Source organism: Anolis sagrei, chromosome 1 (genome assembly GCF_037176765.1).
Source record: "Anolis sagrei isolate rAnoSag1 chromosome 1, rAnoSag1.mat, whole genome shotgun sequence".
Lineage (NCBI taxonomy): Eukaryota > Metazoa > Chordata > Lepidosauria > Squamata > Dactyloidae > Anolis > Anolis sagrei.
The window spans coordinates 266,682,598-266,700,837 of record NC_090021.1 but is presented as its reverse complement, the minus strand read 5'-3'; the positions used below and the strand labels follow the sequence as shown (position 1 = coordinate 266,700,837).

The 18,240-nt window shown below is 43.5% G+C and overlaps 1 protein-coding gene across 1 annotated transcript; it reads left to right on the top strand.

The window, feature by feature from the left end:
• Positions 1–4,804: 4,804 nt before the first annotated feature.
• Positions 4,805–17,507, top strand: FGF19 (fibroblast growth factor 19). Its single transcript, XM_060765452.2, has 3 exons — positions 4,805–5,119; positions 6,602–6,705; positions 14,980–17,507. The coding sequence occupies exons 1-3, from the start codon at positions 4,894–4,896 to the stop codon at positions 15,310–15,312; spliced, it is 663 nt and encodes a 220-aa protein (XP_060621435.1). The 5' UTR covers positions 4,805–4,893; the 3' UTR covers positions 15,313–17,507.
• Positions 17,508–18,240: the final 733 nt, after the last annotated feature.

Genomic DNA, 18,240 nt, shown 5'->3' with positions numbered 1-18,240 from the left:
CAGGAGCAGACCAAACAGTTACGTTGCATTTTTAACAAACAAACAAAACACAAAGTTTGCAGGCTTGGTAGTTGATTAAATGTCCTTTGACCAGTAGCTGGCCACTTGGAGTGCCTCTGGTGTTGCTGAAAGAAGGTCCTCCATTGTGCATGTGGCAGGGCCCAGGTTGCATTGCAGCAGGTGGTCTATAGTTTGCTCTTCTCCACACTCGCATGTTGTGGATTCCACTTTGTAGCCCCATTTCTTAAGGTTGGCTCCGCATCTTGTGGTGCCAGAGCGCAGTCTGTTCAGCGCCTTCCAAGTCGCCCAGTTTTCTGTGTTCTAAGTGATGTTTTGGCCAGATGGCACAGAGAATTATCTCAAACTTAACTGAAACTGGATTGATAAGTTTTGTACTGTGTATGCTGAACTCACGAAGGTTGTGAGTAAACCAAATAAGTTATTTTTCAAATCAAAGTCTATTTCATTTTTGTCTCTTGAGTGCATGATATAAAACAAGTTGTTTTATGGGGGAGTGTATATTTTTGGGCACTGAAAGACACTTCTGAAGCACAGCTGTTTTTTTTTTTTAATGCACTGGCAAAATCTCTGTTTTCTGAACAGATCAGAGATAACAGGTTACTCAGTCTAACACCTGAAACCATTGCCTTGAATAATTATACAGGGTGAGGCAGCATAACTTCCTTTTTTAAAATGTGTGCCATTTGAAGACGTAGCGGAGTGCTAGTGGTCTCGTTTGAGGGTGGGAGTATAAAGTTTTGTCCTGACACAGTTAAGTCCCCACCATGCATTGGAACAGTGAGGAGCGTGCTTTTGCCGTTGAGGCTTACTTTTCGAGCAGATTTGGAGTGGCCGGCCCACTCTCCAGATTTGGCCCCTTGTGATTTTTTTCTATGGGGTTTTTTGAAATTCCGTGTTTATGTGAACCATCCAAAGACCCTACAAGATTTGAAGACCAACAGGAAGAAATTGCCAACATAATGTCTGCTACGCTGGCAAGAGTCATGACAAACGCCAGAAATCGGTTTACTCAGTGTATGGAGAATGGAGAATGGGGAACGTCACCTACCTAATCTGATCTTCAAAACTACGTAAAACAAAACTTTAGGTATGTGCCTACATTATAAAAAAATAAATTTCTGATTCATACAATGGGTTTTATTAAGTTTTGAAAAAAGGAAGTTATGTTGCCTCACCCTGTATCTAATTATATACCACAAGAGAAGATTCTACTCTAAAGGGGTTTCTGGCTCTTCTCGAAAAGGCCTTTTCCAAAAGGTTATGAATGCTATTTTCCAAAAGTTCAATGTGTTTCCTCCCAACTGGGGGTAGACTTTATAGAAACCATGTGAATAATGCTTGCTTGGGAAAGGTTTCCAAGTGTGGACTGCCCTTTCAGAGAACAAGGGAACAAAAAATGAAATTCCCAGGAAGTCTAGGTGTGACATGGTTCTGGGGAGGGAGTGTATCAGGAGGGGAGAAAGTCGGCGGGTGCCCTTTGCCCTCCGCTTTGGCATCCTGCCCAGGACAACGAACTTGGGGAATGAAGGGAGTGATCTAATCCAACAGGGCTAAATACTTTCCTCTTGGCCTTGGACTGCCACCCAGAGGCTCAGCGTGTCACTTTCACCTAAGAGTGGCACCTTGCCCCTCCAAGTGCCTGCTTGCAGCTTAGGGATGTGAAGGCAGGTGCACACAATGTATATCAGACATAGGCAAACTTTGGCTCTCGGGGTGTTTTGGACTTCAACTCCCACAATTAATAATAATTTATACCCGTCTCCATCACTCCAAGGGGACTCAGGGCAGCTAACATGAGGCCGAGCCCAATAGTTACAACAAAGCAAAACAAATGCAGCATACAATCATAAAATAATACATAAAATAAAATGCAATAAAATATATGGAAAGAAAGAAGGAGAGTAATACAAAATAAACACAGGGTACAACAAAATAAGCAAAGATATTAAGCCGAGTGGGCAGGGCCAAGTACAGAGGATTGGATTTTAAAACCCTGTGTGAGGCAGATAAATAGGGTGATGCATCTCGTGGGGTTCAGATGGGACAACCAAAGGGAATTAATTTCAACCAAAGGATGAGATAAAGTGCATCAAAGGGCATTTTGTACTGAATTGATCAAGGTAAGGGGATTTGATGTTCATTCCTGGAAGGCACACCTAAACGGCCAGATTTTTAGGCTCTTCCTGAAGGCTGCCAGGGTGGGTGCTTGCCTAATCTCTCTGGATAGCGAGTTCCAAAGTCGAGGGGCCACTACAGAGAAGGCCTTCTCCTTCGTTCCCACAAGTCGCGCCTGCAAAGGAGGTGGGAGCAAAAGGAGGGCCTCCCCTGATGATCAACTAAGGTAGGCTGGTCCCAAATCGTTCAGGGCTTTGTAGATGATAACCTACACCTTGAATTGGGACCCGATGAATGGCAGCCAATGGAGCTCCTTAAACAGGAAAGGGCTTGAGGCTGTTTGGAATTGTGGGAGTTGAAATCCAAAACACCTGAAGGGCCCAAGTTTGACCTATATAGTAATATAAATAATGCAGACACACACAGAGGAGTGATGCAAAATTAGATGCTCCTGAAAAGCAGTGTTGTCTGCTGTTGCCTTCACAGCATCACATGAACAATCCCCCCCCTTTCCCCTGTCGATCACCCCCTCCCCTAATTCGGAATCTCTTTCTTCCTGTCGATTCTGGGAGGTATTGCATCAGAAAGAAAGAAAAAAACGCTTGGCCACCTTGGGGAACAAAGGCCCCGCTCCTTCTGCCTAAGGTGGGCGATTTTCCGGGTCAGCAGCAAGCCATTCTATGGAGCCCTCGGAAGACTTCCTTCCAGCGCCTCCCCTCCTTTTCTCTTTGCAAACGGTGCCGGGCAGAATGAATACCCGGCCTTGATTCGCAGACGCGGCGTGGAAAGAAAGACCAAGGGCGTGGAAAGCGCGGCGTCTCCCTGAACACGAGCAAAGGCAGGGCAGGGGCCAGCCTTTCCAAACACCACCGAGATTCCTTGAACTTTGGGGAGAAATTGGCAGATCTTGAGGGATATATTGTGGGAAAAGCAAGGATAGTACAAGAAGGGACCTCAAGGTGCTTGAGTCAGCCTGAGTGTGAGGCTATGGGTGCAGAATTAATGCAGTTTACTGATTCCCCAGCACTGCCAGGGCTCAGTGCTAGGGAATCATGGGAGTTGTAGTCTTACAAGGCTTTGGCCTTCACTGCCAAAGACCAAACCTCAGTCCCCAGAATTCCATACAGCATTCAAGTGGTGTGAAACTGAATGGGTTCGAAACACACCCGCCTGGCTTAATTTGGTGAAGACTGGGTTGGCGTCCCCGCCAGTCATGAAACCCACTGGGCCAGTCACACTCTCTCAGCCTCAGAGGGAGGCAGAGGAGAGCCTCATCTTCTGCTCAACTCTGGAGAGTGGCGCCCTAAGTGGGGATGGAAGGGCTTGGAAGCGGAAGAGATGGATTACTGTGAGTTTTCCGGGTTGTATGGCCATCTTCCAGAAGCATTCTCTCCTGAAGTTTCGTCCACATCTATGGCAGGTGTCCTCAGAGGTTGTGACGTCTGTTGATAAGTAGGCAAGTGGGATTTTTTTCTATCTTTCTGATGCAATACCTCCCAGAATCTGTGGAATATCCAGGGTGGGAGAAGGAACTCTTGTCTGCTTGAGGGAAGTGTGAATTTTGCAATTGGCCACCTTGATTAGCATTGAATAGTCTTGCAGCTTCAAAACCTGGCTGGTTGCTGCCTGGGGGAATCCTTTGTTGGGAGGTGTTAGCTGGCCCCGATTGAGTCTTGTCTGGCTTAGGTGGACTCTCTTTGGATTTGCCCTGCTTTTTGAGTGTTGGATCTTTATTTGCTGTCCACAAGCATGTGGACAATTTCAACAGAAAGGAAGAAAAACCATGAAAACGTACAAAATCTGGCAACCAGTATTTAAAAACTCAAAAATCAGGACAGTAAATAAAGAACAACACTCAAAAACGGGAATTCCAGACAAGAAACAATCAGACCCAGCTAATACCTCCCAACAAAGGATATCCCAAGGCAGAAAGCAGCCAGGCTTTGAAGCTGCAAGGCCACTCAATGCCTATCAGTTGGAACATTCACACATGTCTCAAGTAGACTAGTCTTTCTCCCACCCTGGACTTTCCAGAGATATATAAACCTCATTTGCCTAGTTTCCCATAGACCTCACAACCTCTGAGTATGCCTGGCATAGGTGTTGGGGAAACGTCAGGAGAGCATGCTTCTGGAGCATGGCCAGGGAAACTCACAGCGACCCAGTGATTCCGGCCATGAAAGCCTTCGACAACACATGGAAGAGATGGGCTCCCCTCCTCCTCCTCCCCCCCCCTCCTTGGCACCTCTCCTTGGGGCGGGGGACGCCTTTGAGGCCCCTCAGCCAAGGAGTCCTGTTCTCTATCCCCCCCCCCCCGCCTTCGCCTGTTCTCCGGAGTTTCCAATCGGCACCCTCCTTCCATCGTACGATCCTGGGCGGCGTCTTCAAAGCCCCCTTGGCGCCTCTCCCCCTCCCCGTCCTTTTCTCTCCCTGGAAGGAGGGAGTGGGGGGGGGGTCTCCTGGGCAGAGCGCGTCTCTTGCCGGGAATGATGCAAGAGCCCTGAGCCAGTCTTCGGGGCGTGTGTGGCGCAGGGAGGCTGGCGCTGCTCCTCTCGGGCAAGTGCCGCTCGCCTTTTATCGATCGCCCGAGGGCTATAAAAGGGGGTGGCCGTGGCTCCACGCGTCCTGCCTGCCTTCCTTCCTGCCAAGGGGAGCTCTTCACCGGAGGGGATCCCGCGCCCAGAGCTCTTCTCTCTGTGTCTCTCCGTCCCTTCTGCTCTGCTCTGCGCTGCGGAGGGTGCCTTCGGGGCGGCGAGGATGTGGCGGCGGGCGCTGCCCTTGCTGGGGGCCCTGCTGGGCTTGGCGCCCCTGGCCTCCCGCGCCCTCCCTCTCACCGACGCCGGGCCCCACGTCAGCTACGGCTGGGGGGAGCCCGTCCGGCTCAGGCACCTCTACACCGCGGGACGCCAGGGCCTCTTCAGCCAGTTCCTCCGCATCCACGCCGACGGGAGAGTCGACGGCGCCGGGAGCCAGAACCGGCAGAGTAAGTCCGCTTCCCTTGGAGGAGGGGGAGAAGGCGGAGAGAGGGGGGACCCATGCCTCAGTATTGGGAAGGATGTCCCATGGAAGAGGAGGGAAAGCTTGTTTTCCGCTGATCTGGAGACAGAGTAGGACAGGGAGCAATGAGATCAAATGCCAGGGAAAGAGAGTCCACCTAAGCCAGGCCTGGGCTAACTTGGGCCCTCCCTCCAAGTGTTTTGGACTGCAGCTCCCACCATTCCTAATGGCAGGGAAAGAGAGTCCACCTAAGCCAGGCCTGGGCCAACTTGGGCCCTCTCTCAGGTGTTTTGGATTGCACTCCCACCATTCCTAACAGCCTCAGGCCTCTTCCTCGCTTAAGCGGCTGAAGGGGAAAAGGAAAGGTCCCGAGGCTGTTAGGAATGGTGGGAGTTGCAATCCAAATCCCCTGGAGGGAGGGCCCAAGTTGGCCCATGCCTGAGCTAGATGCTTTCCCCCCTTTGTGGACACATTGTCAGGAATATATACCAATCAGGAGCTTATCTTTATTGATCCAAAACCCAAGGCAGTTTGGAAGGTATGGCCTTTGGTGGTGTTTCCAAATTGCAAAAGAATTTGAGTTTTCACAAGATGGGATGGGATTCAGATCTGTTAAGCTCAAAATAACCACCTGGATGGAGGGCCCAAGTTGTCCCAGGCCTGGGGCCCTCATCACGGTAGAGAAAAAATCCACTTAAATGTATTGTCAAAGGCTTTCATAGCTGGAATTACTGAGTTGTTCTAGGTTTTTCGGGCTATATGACCATGTTCTAGAAGCATTCTCTCCTGACGTTTCGCCTGCATCTATGGCAAGCATCCTCAGGGGTTGTGAGATCACAACCTCTGAGGATGCTTTCCATAGGTGCAAGCGAAATGTCAGGAGAGAATGCTTCTAGAATATGGCCATACAGCTCGAAAAACCTACAACCGAATCCACTTAAAATATGGTTTCTACCTCCTGCAGAATTCTGGGGTTTGTAGTTTAGGGAGGAGCCTTTAACAGTCTCAGTAAACTACAAACCCCATAATTCTGCAGGAGGCAGAAATCGGATTTTAAGTGGATTTTTTTCTCTAGTGTGATGAGGCCCCTGGTTTAAGTATGACCACCCACCACCAGGAATGAGAAGCCAACAGATAGAAGAGTTCTAGAGGCGACCAGTTTTCCATAAGATGCAAAGCAGGGGATTTGTGGACCCAAAGGGGGAAAAAGTCATGAGAGACAGGATTCCCATTGGATGGCCATGCCCAACCCACCTCATGGAGTGGCACCCCTAGTGAAGCACAAGAAGCCGCCCTGAAACAAATCACTCTGAAAAGTGCCACCAAACTACTTTGCAGAGGAAGGTGTCTCTGGATTCCATATCTTTGAGGGTTTCCAAAAAGCGATGACTCCCCCCCCCCCCCCCGCTTCTCCTCCTTCCCACGCGTGTGGTCCCGTGACGCCTCCTCCGTCTGTTCCTCGTGGCAGGTTTGCTGGAGATCCGCGCGGTCTCGTTGCGCGCCGTGGCCCTCAAAGGCGTGCACAGCTCCCGCTACCTCTGCATGGAGGAGGACGGCCGGCTCCGCGGGATGGTGAGTATCGTCCGTGGCACCAAGGGCCGCGCCTCCCTCCCTCCCTCCCTTCCCACCTCCACAGCCATGGATCCGTCCTTTCCCGGAAGGAAGACCACGTGGCGGATTCAAACAACAACAAGCCCTGCTCTTGGACCATCCAGAGCCAAAGCAGGGAGCTCGCCTGCATGATATTCTTGGCAGGCGCCAATGCGGTCTCAACACTTTGTGCCTGTTTGAAATCACACATTCAAAACAGATTGAGGAGCAGAGTCATTAGGATCTTGGTGTGAATTGGCACAACAAGCCTCATCAATTGAGGAAGGGAAGGTAGAAGAAACCAGGAAGGTTATTTTGAAAACGCCAGCCCTGCTGGTGGGATCAGGAGAAAGGAAATCCCTCATTTTCTACATGCCCCATTTTACAGTGTGGTCAATTGAGGATCAAACGGTAGGATCAGTTGCTCTCCCTTTGCGTTCACTGGAAGTTGGACCCCACCCATCTCCCCCCCCCCCTTTCTCTTATCCTCCAGCCTTGTTAGTGTTTTGTTTTGGGAGTAGAGGCGGGGCCCACAATGTTGTTCTGGAATGTGGACTGCCATGCTTTATTGTTTGTTTATCTTTTTCTTCCGGATCTGTTTCAAGGATCACCAGGCCAAGTCTTTGCCTTTATCTCCTCCTGTCCTCACAGCACCCCAGAGGAAGGCGAGTCTGCCAGATAAGGACACCACCGCAGGCCACCCAGTCTGCCTTCTGGCTAGGCAAAGAGTCCAGACCACAATCCCCTCATCCAGCCTTTTTGCTTGTACTTCACAAAAGGAAGAAGTTTGTATAATGCCCCCTCCTTCCCTGCCGTTTCTTAATATTTTTGCCCCATCTTAAATTAGAATCACATCCATAGAATCCTAGAGTTGGAAGAGACCTCATGGGCCATTCAGTCCAACCCCCTGCCAAGAAGCAGGAAAATTGCATTCAAAGCACCCCCGACAAATGGCCATCCAGCCTCTGTTTAAAAGCCTCCAAAGAAGGAGCCTCCACCACACTCCGGGGCAGTGAGTTCCACTGCTGAATAGCTCTCTCGCACAATTTGGAAGTTCTTCCTAATGTTCCAGTTAAATCTCCTCTCTTGTAGTTTGAAGCCATTGTTCTGCATCCTAATCTCCAGGGCAGCAGAAAACAAGCTTGCTCCCTCCTCCCTATGACTTCCTCTCACATATTTATACATGGCTATCATGTCTCCTCTCAGCCTTCTCTTCTTCAGGCTAAACATGCCCAGCTCTTTAAGCCACTCCTCATAGGGCTTGTTCTCCAGACCCTTGATCATTTTAGTCACCCTCCTCTGGACACATTCCAGCTTGTCAACATCTCTCTTCAATTGTGGTACCCAGAATTGAACACAATATTCCAGGTGTGGTCTAACCAAGGCAGAAAAGAGGAGGGGTAGCATGACTTCTCTGGATCTAGGCACTGTATACTATTGATGCAGGCAAAAATCCCATTTGCTTTTTTTGCCACTGTATTACATTGTTGGCTCATGTTTAACTTGTTGTCCACGAGGACCCCAACATCCCTGGCCATACAACCCTTTTCTAGTGAGGTACGTTGTCTTTTCCAAAAACTAGAAAAAGGATTGTTGGGTTGCTGTGAATTTTCCGGGCTGTATGGCCATGTTCTAGAAGCTTTCTCTTCTGACGTTTTGCTCACATCTATGGCAGGCATCCTCAGAGGTTTTGAAGTTTGTTGGAAACTACTCAAGTGAGATTTATACAGTAGTGTCTTGCTTATCCAACAGAAATGGACCAACAGAACATTGGATAAGTGCAAATGTTGGATAATAAGGAGGGCTTAAGGAAAAGCCTATTAAACATCCAATTACATTATGATTTTACAAATTAAGCACCAAAACATCATGTTTTACAACAAATCAACAGAAAAAGCAGTTCAGTACATGGTAATGTTATGTAGTAATTACCGTAGTTACGAATTTAGAACCAAAACATTGCAGTGGAGGCAGACTGTGAAGGCAGACTACATTGGATAATACAGAACGTTTTGGATAATACAGAACATTGGATGAGCAAAGGTTGGATAAGTGAGATTCTGTTGTATATCTGTGGAATGTCCATGGTGGAAGAAAGAACTCTTGTCTGTTTGAGGCAAGTGTGAATGTTGCAATTGGCCAGCTTGATTAGTATTGAATAGCCTTGCATCTTCAAAGGTTTCCAACAAACCTCCCAACTTCTGAGGATGCCTGCCATAGATGTAGGCAAAACGTCAGGAGAGAATGCTTCTGGAACATGACCATACAGTCAGGAAAACTCACCTCAGCCCAGTGATTCCGGCCATGAAAGCCTTCAACAACATAGGATTATTGTTCATGCTGAAGACCAACAGGTCGGAGGTTTGAATCCAGGGAGAACGCAGATGAGCTCCCTCTATCAGCTCCAGCTCTCCAGGCAGGGACATGAGAGAAGCCTCCCCCAAGGGTGGTAAAACATCAAAACATCTGGGCATCCCCTGGGCAATGTCCTTGCAGACGGCTAATTTTCGCACACCAGAAGCGACTTGCAGTTTCTCAAGTTGTTCCTGAGACGACAAAAAATATAAATAAATGGTAGAGCAGAATATATAGAATAAATTGACTCGTTTCTGTCAAAGTTTAGAACTTCTTATTTGAAAGAGGTAATTACTTTTCTCCAGTTGATATCAGCTCTGGTGGGATATGTTTGACACAGATTGCATGGAGGTGTGACTGATATTAACATTTTATCTTATCAGCTGCTTTTATGTAGAAATTGTATGTGCTAGATTGCTATTCACTTAGTGCCAGACTCAATGGAATACTGAAAGGGTATTATGGTCTTCTACTTATTTCTTAATTTAATGTCCCTGCTTTATACAAATAATAATAATAAATAATAATAAAACTTTATATACTTCCCTATCTCCCCAAGGAGTCTGAGCGGTTTTCACATATGCAAAATAATACAAAAACATACAATATAAAACAAAAACATAGGCATAAACTGTTAACACAACATATACATTAAAATCAATTTAAAACCAGTTCTGCACTCTTCTTCGTGCAAGGTAAACTGCCAGGGGCCAAGATTTCAATAAGTGGCCTGGACTATTAATGCTATAATAGGGCTTTTTGAACTCCAGGTCTATCAGAACAACATGTTTTCACTGTTAGGGAAAACTACCCAAAAATAAGCAGAGCATCCAAAATACAAACAGAATACCTATAGTTGAGCAATCAGCTCACAGCAAGCAGAGCGTGAAGTGCCGTGTGATGTGGCTGTAAAGAATTTAGAGCTGAGGCAGGCAAAGATGCAGAGTTCTGTCTTTATAATTCCAAAAGGTGTATTTACATTAAAAAATAACTAACTACATTTCTTAATGGTAAATAACTGGGTCAGAGCTACTCTAACACTTATTTCTTTTAAGGTTTCAAGAGAGAGGGAAAAACACCAATTGCTACATCTCTCCTGACACACACAGAGAGATCTCAAAACACACCGCACATACATACTAAGATGAAAGAAACAGAAGTCAGAAGTAAAGACTTGCAGTAGAAAAGTATCCATTCTACACAACCAGTCAGAAGTAAAGGCTTGCAGTAGAAAAGTATCTGTTCTACACAACCAGTTAGAAGTAAAGGTTTGCAGTAGAAAAGTATCTGTTCTACACAACCAGTCAGAAGTAAAGACTTGCAGTAGAAAAGTATCCGTTCTACACAACCAGTCAGAAGTAAAGGCTTGCAGTGGAAAAGTATCAATTCTACACAACTAGTCAGAAGTAAAGGCTTGCAGTAGAAAAATATCCGTTCTACACAACCAATCAGAATGTGAACAGAAGCAGAGGGGAGAAAAGAAACAGATACATTCCCAACTGTCATACAGGAGACATGAGTGAAGGGATTCCCTCAGCTTATTATAAACTAACTAACTTCTCTTTGAGGACTGGAGACTTGGGCAGTGTGGGGCTGAATTCCAACATTCACCTGGTCAGATTTTGTGTCAACACTGGGGACGCTTTTTCAGTATTTAGACTGTAGCATGAGTTAAGAACACAATACACAGATGTGTATACATATCAATGGCACATTTGTATAATTGAACCCAGTGAAATGTATTCCAAATGTCTGAGTACAGTCCTATGTGTGTTTACTCAGAAGTAGATCATTAGTGCTTAATCACATGTAGCTGGGTGCAGGATTGCAGCCATATGCAGAAAGAGGTTTTATTCCCTGACCCACCAAGTTTTGAAAGCCCAGAGACCATGTGTGGAAACAAATACATTTTTCATCTTTGCATATGTAGTATATTGGGCTAAATATTAGTCTGAAATACATAATATATATCATTCCTGCTACTTTGTATCGTTCACATCCAGTTTACTCTATAATAGATAGGGAGTAAACAGTTAAGTCATTCTTGTGTATTTGTCACTTTAACTTGCTTGTAGGTGTTGGTGGATAGTAAATTTCATTATGAACTTTAAAGGAGCTGTCCAAAGTGCTGAATATACAGAAAGCCCCAAATATGTATGGACCAGGTATGGGCAACCTTGGGCCCTCCAAGTGTTCCAACTCCCACAATTTCTAACAGCCTCTTAAGCGGCTGAGGGGGAAGAGGAAAGGGCCTGAGGTTGTTAGGAATTGTGGGAGTTGAAGTCCAAAACACCTGGAGGGCCCAAGTTTGCCCATGCCTGGTATAGACCCTTTCACAAGTAATAATAGCTATGGTGATTATTTGAAGATTAATTAAATATATTTCTTTTGAAGAATACATGTTACAATGATAATTTAATCAGAATTCATCTTAAATATTAATTTTATGTAAGGGACTCAAATGTCATCCCTCCTCAGCAGTGCTTGCATTGTCAAAGCATAGAGTTGCAAACCTAGTTTCAGATTTTTCTTGTAATTTGTAAAAATATTCCAAAAGATATTTGCAGAATTATGAGATGTTATGGATGTATCCATTTTGAGGAGACACCAAAATTTGGGAATAATTTTTTTCAGTTTGAGGGGATATTTAAAGAAGAGACTCATTACCCCACTGATATGGAAAGCACAAATCATTACTACCTGGCCATTAAAAGCATTGCTGACACTATGATCTTTCAACAGAAGCCTACATGACATTTTCAGAGAAAGAGATATACTATAATAACTTCCATTCACAGTTCCCAAATATACATATGTATATTATGTGCTAATACCTATTTTAGTTCATAACATTTCTTATATGTCGAATACCCTTTTCCATGGATTTAAACAGAAAGCTGTATAATAATAATAATAATTATTATTATTATTATTATTTATTATTATTATTTATTTATATTCTGCTCTATCTCCCCAATGGGACTCAGAGCAGATTACAACATGCAAATATATATTCAGTGTCTTTAATACAATGAAATAACAATGACACACAAATACACAGAACAAAGGTAAAGGCTTCCCCTTTCATCTCTGGCTTCTGGAGGTGGTGCTCAACTCCAGCCATGTGGAGGTGCCTTTTTCCCATTTCCAAGCTGAGGAGCTTGTTGTCCATAAAACTTCCTGGTTGTGTTGCCGACATGGCCACATGGGCACCTTTATTACCTTTCCGCCAAGGCTGTACCTATTGACCTATTTACATTTGCATGTTTTCAAACTGCTAGGTTGGCAGGAGCTAGTGCTAACAGTAGGAGCTTACCCCCACCCATGGCTTCGAACTGCCAGCTGTAATGCAAAATTGATCTAAATGTGCAATTATAAAATAGGTCTTGATTATAATTCCCAGAACCTTCCAGCCAACATGGCCAGCAGCCATAACCAAAAAGTTCAGAAAGTGCCTTCTCCCACTTCTGTGAAAGAGCAGAGTTTAATAACTTGCATGGCTGTACTGCCAATTTGAAGACATTTAACCAATCTTGTTAAACAACAAAACATGTTCTCGCGACATCTGGCAGCTCAGTTAGCATTTTGAGAATGTTTGGACTCATCAAAGCAGTTCTGCTCTCAAATGTTGGGCATGTGTACAAAGAAAGTGTGGCATAGGTCTTTGACAGGTAAAGAGTTCATGCAGGAACAGCCTCTCCCTTATCTTGGCCCTATACGCAATCAGCAATACTCTGCTGGCCAAGAGGTCAGTCACCTCCAATGACTGAACCAGAATAACACCAGGTTTAAAAGAAAACACGGGCATAAAAGACACGGATCACCCTGAAACGACCATCAAATTATTGATAAGCTAGTCCTCTTACATTAGCAAACATGCTTTAGGACTCAACATGCAGAATATATGTAAAATCAGCTATCTGCTTTATTATACAATAAATCCTTCTTTTTTTCTTTTTCAAAGGAAGTGGGAATTTCTCAATGGATTATATGTTACACTGGTGGTTCACATCTATGAGAAAGTAACATTTCATATGTGCATCTTAAATGTTGACACATAAACTGTGTTCACTGTTATTTAAATTATATACATATATATTAGTTCATCATGGATAGGGGCATTGTGGACTGTATCCCCTTCACTTGGGAACACTTTGCTAAGTGCCACTGGGCAGGTTGAAAGGTAATGATGCCCTACAGTAGAAATGGGTGCATTGAACCTTCCTCCATTTGGATTCTGGCTGTATCCTCTGGTGCTTCATTGCATAGAATAGTCAAAATCAAGAGAGCAAATCCAACAGCCTAATATTATAAACCTCAATGACACCCCCAACCTCAATTTAAAAAAAACCCTCCAAAAAGATAGTTTTAAATTTAATACATATTCAGACTCCCCCGCCCGCCAAGAACAGATAATATACAATGTTTGTTTTTGTTGTTGTTAGCTGTCATCAAGTCGACTTCATCTTACGGTGACACCCTGAATAAGAGGCTTCCAAGTTACCTTATCCACAACAGCTCTGCTTGGGTCCTGTAGATTCGGGGATGTTGTTCCCTTGATTGAGTCTATCCATCTGGAATGCATTCTTTAATTTTTTTTCCTGTTGCCTTCTATCTTACCAAACATTATGGCAATGTCAAATCTGTTGAATCTAATTTCACTTCTAGTTTTTTGGGGAAGACCAGCAGTGTACAGTCCATGAATGTTCAGAGAGCCAGAAAATGTAGTAGATGCCCACTCTTCCCTAGCCCACATGGCGTAGTAATCCTGAACCAAGAACATAACTAGGTTATGCTGACAACACTTTGCCTGTCTGATTGGGTCATGGAAAGGCCACTCCATGACCTCATTCAGAACTAAGGGTGCTCCTACACTGTGGAATGAATGCAGTTTGACTCCACTGTAACTGCCATGGCTCAATGCTAGGAAATCCTGGGAGCTGTAGTTTGGTGAGGCACCAGCACTCTTTGGCAGAGAGAGCTAAAGGCATTCTAAAACTACAACTCCCAGGATTCCATAGCATTGAGCCATGGCAGTTACAGTGGTGTCAAACTGCATTCATTTCACCGTGTAGATGCATCCCAAGTTCTGCATAACAGCTGTTTTACCATGCTGCCTCAATTTTTCTGTCTCTGCACCTTGTTGCCATTGTTTGTATTTAACAGCTGGGACTTGTAAATAACACCATACAAATTATTATTATTATTATTATTATTATTATTATTATTCGTGTCAGGAGCAACTTGAGAAACTTGCTGTCTGCAAGGACGTTGCCCAGGGTACACCTGCATGTTTTACCATCCTGTGGGAGGCTTTTCTCATGTCCCCAAAAAGGAAGCTGGAGCTGACAAACAGGAGCTCACCTCACTCCCCAGATTCAAGCGGGGTGAGCTTCTGTCTGTCTGCTCCAGTTTCCCTTGTGGGGACATGAGAGGAGCCTCCCACAGGATGGTAAAATAAATTATTGATTCTTAATGCACAGACTGAAAAAAATATACAAAAGAAAATCCACACCAATCCCCCATCCATGCCAAAAGCAAGAATAATTTGTAAATGCTACTTTTTGTACAAATTACCTTTTAAAATGGAAAGGACACTCAGTAAAGGAAGACACATATTTGAGTATGCAAGCCCTGAGCAAGACTGTTCATAACAGGACTTTTAGGATGCCTCCCATTCATGTTGTTTAAAGCTGACTAAACATCATTTAACAACACTGAAACCAGGGCTTCCCAGCTAGGGAAGTGTTGATTAATATGATGTGATCTGCTCTCTTTAAAATGTTTCTGCTTTCTAGCCAATAAGAATAAGAGAAATGACACTTCACCTGAGTATTTGGTGTGCTATTTTTGAAAATAATTATTCACCCCACATATTTACCTTTGCCCCTTGATGTTCAGCTCAGATATTCCGCAGAAGACTGTTCCTTTGAAGAGGAGATGCGTCCAGATGGTTATAACATCTACAAGTCAAAGAAATATGGAGTTTTGGTCTCCCTAAGTAATGCCAGACAAAGACAGCAATTCAAAGGGAAAGATTTTCTTCCTTTGTCTCATTTCTTGCCGATGATCAACACTGTGCCAGTGGAGTCTGCAGACTTTGGAGAGTATGGCGACACCAGGCAGCATTATGAATCGGATATTTTCAGTTCACGCCTTGAAACTGACAGCATGGACCCTTTTGGCCTCACTTCAGAAGTGGCATCGGTACAGAGTCCTAGCTTTGGGAAATAATGAAGGCTCTGTAACTTTACCTATAGTCCCCAGAAAACAACACCAGCAAGCAAGCACAGTATTTCTAGTTGTGATATCTAAAACATAAGGCCATGTTAGATGTCGTACTGTCCTTGTCAAGCAAGTGATAATACTACTCCTAAGAAAACTGACACAGCAAAATGGGGTATATGCACACACATGTGCATGCATGCACACAAACACACACAGAATTAAGGAAAGTTCTTCCTAACAGGTGCTGTTAAATTTAGGAATGACAAATGCAGAGGACAGGAAATCCTTCTGTTCTGGTGCTTGTTTGGAGGATAGGATCATGAATATTGTACAGGGTCATTATTTCTTTTGATCACTTCATGACAGGTAGTAAATACTGTTCATTCAAAGGAGAATCATTTCTCCTCCTTATGTGCACTAGTGTTAGATATAAAATAGGAACAAGTAAAAAAATTTTTAAAAAGATCTTCAGGAAACAATACATTTTACTGATATCAGCTCCAGTTAGAGTAAACTCACTGAAATGATTGAATTGCATGTTAGTCATTACTAACATAAATCCTCTTGATTTCAGTGACTGCACTAAATGGGACCATTGCTGGACTTTTCACAATCTCTACCACTGCTATTGAAAGATGACTGACATGGATCAGGACTAATATTGGTCCCTAGTAAATTAGAGAAATTAAACAGACTCTGTGCTATTTTTTAGCAAGCCAATGTCTACTGTTAAATAGCACACACGCTTTTTTCAAGCAGTGAAGCTATAAACATTTAAAGTGATAACATCGTCAGAAAACACAAATAGGGTTCAATTTGGGGAAACAAAAAATAAATGAACAGGTAATTAATTATATTTTCTCAAAAGGGTAAGAATCTGCATCGCCTCAAAAACTGACAAACTGCTGGTATTCCCATAATTCTTTTGCATTGGTCAGTAGGATGGTAAAGATGATCATTGGAGCCCAACAATATAGGGCAGTGGTGCTCAACCTTTGGGTCCCCAGATGTTTTGGCCTATAACTCCCAGAAATCCCAGCCAGCTTACCAGCTGTTAGGATTTCTGAGAGTTGAAGGCCAAAACATGCGGGGATCCACAGGTTGAGAACCACCGATATAGGGAAAGGGGTCCACAGTTCCCCAGCCATACTAAGAAATTTATTTACAGTATTTATATTGTGCCCTTATCACCCCAAAGGGGACTCAGGGCAGATCACAAACATTCAATACTGCTATACACTGACAGGACAGACACAGTACATAGAAGTATATAGGCTTTTCCCATTTTTGGTGTCTTGGAGGTTGCGCTTGATTCCAGCCATTGGGGGCAGGGGAATGACGCTCGATCTACCATGCCGAAGAGCCCTGTTCACAGACTTCCTCCTTTAATCGAATCGCTGGCATTTTTCTGATATTTCCTTGTGCCATTAAAATACCTCCCCACTTAAGCAGTACCTATTTATCTACCCTCAGCTGATTTCAATCTGCTAGATGGACAATGAGCTTGGTTGAAGTGTTCACCCTCAACCCGGGCTTTGAACTGCCAACTTTTTGATTGGCAAGATATATTGCAGCAGGTGATTAACCTGCTGTGCTAAAGCCCGGCCCAAAAAGAACCACAATTAGAACTTCACTATAGGATTAAGCAATTTTGTGCAGCTACACATGTCCATACCTTTTATTAAAGTAAAGTAAGTTATTCTTACCAGTAGGAGATGTTTTGTTTTAAATTATTACTAATTTCAATTAAAGGGTGTTATATATTACTATGAGTAAATATTTCATAGAAATTTTGTACATATCAGTTTTCTAATGTAGAAAAATAGTGAATGACCAGATGTGGAAACGAGAGAAAACAGCCTTTTGCAGATCATTCTTAAAGATTGTTGTATATAGTAGTACAGTTCTGTACAGAAAATGAAAGGAAACATTACTATTTTCTTGACCTAGCACTTCATTGTCAACATATTTATAATTAATTTATTAAACACATACATCCGTTTATTTTGTTACTGTATTTATACTTAAAATTTCTATTTATGTACTCCAAATATTGTCTTTTAAAAAACAGTCTGGACAAAATGTAGTGATGATTTCACAATTTCAGTAATTGTGAATTGGAAATGAAACTAAAAATGTGTGTGAAATCTGTAGATTTAGTGTGTTTTATTTTTAATAAAAATAAAAATGTAACAGTTTAACTTTTTGTTGTATTTATTATATGTTTAATCTAGCAATAATTCAAGTTATATTAATGTAAAACACAACACACAGTAAATTACGTAGAAAAAGAATGTGCACACATGATGAAAGTGCAATATAAATATATTTTAAAACATAATGCAACTCAGTGGGCATTCCAATTATGACCAGCTTCAATTATGAGTTCTAGAATCCTGGAGGAAAAGGAATTATTTAGTGTTGCCAAAAAGATAAGAGTGTGGTCACCAGGTGAGCTTTCTTGGGGAGGGCATGCAATGAATGGATCACAATACATGAGAATCAGAACTGTGATTGAGCATGATAAGCTCTATGTTTGTTTTGCTCCTGTTATAGATGAGCGCTGGAAAACAATGGAACTATGCCACTGAATTACTCCCATCCAATTCTGTTTCCCCTGTACTTTGCCTTCTCAGATTCCGAAATTGTCTGGATGTTTTAAATGATGCCTTGCAGACACCAGATCTTGGAAGATAAGCAGAGTCAGGCTTGCTTATTACTTGAACTGGAGACCACAAAGGAATACCAGGTGTTGCAGGCTATATTCAGAGGAAGGCAATGGCAAACTACCTCTGGATATTCCTTGCCAGATGTACAGCAAAATCTTGGACCAGTTCAGATAATTTCTGCAGTGCTGTTTCGATGCTCTGTCCCCGAAAGGAAAGGAATATAGAAGCACCTTTAAAACTAACTAGTTTTTATTTTAGCATGAAC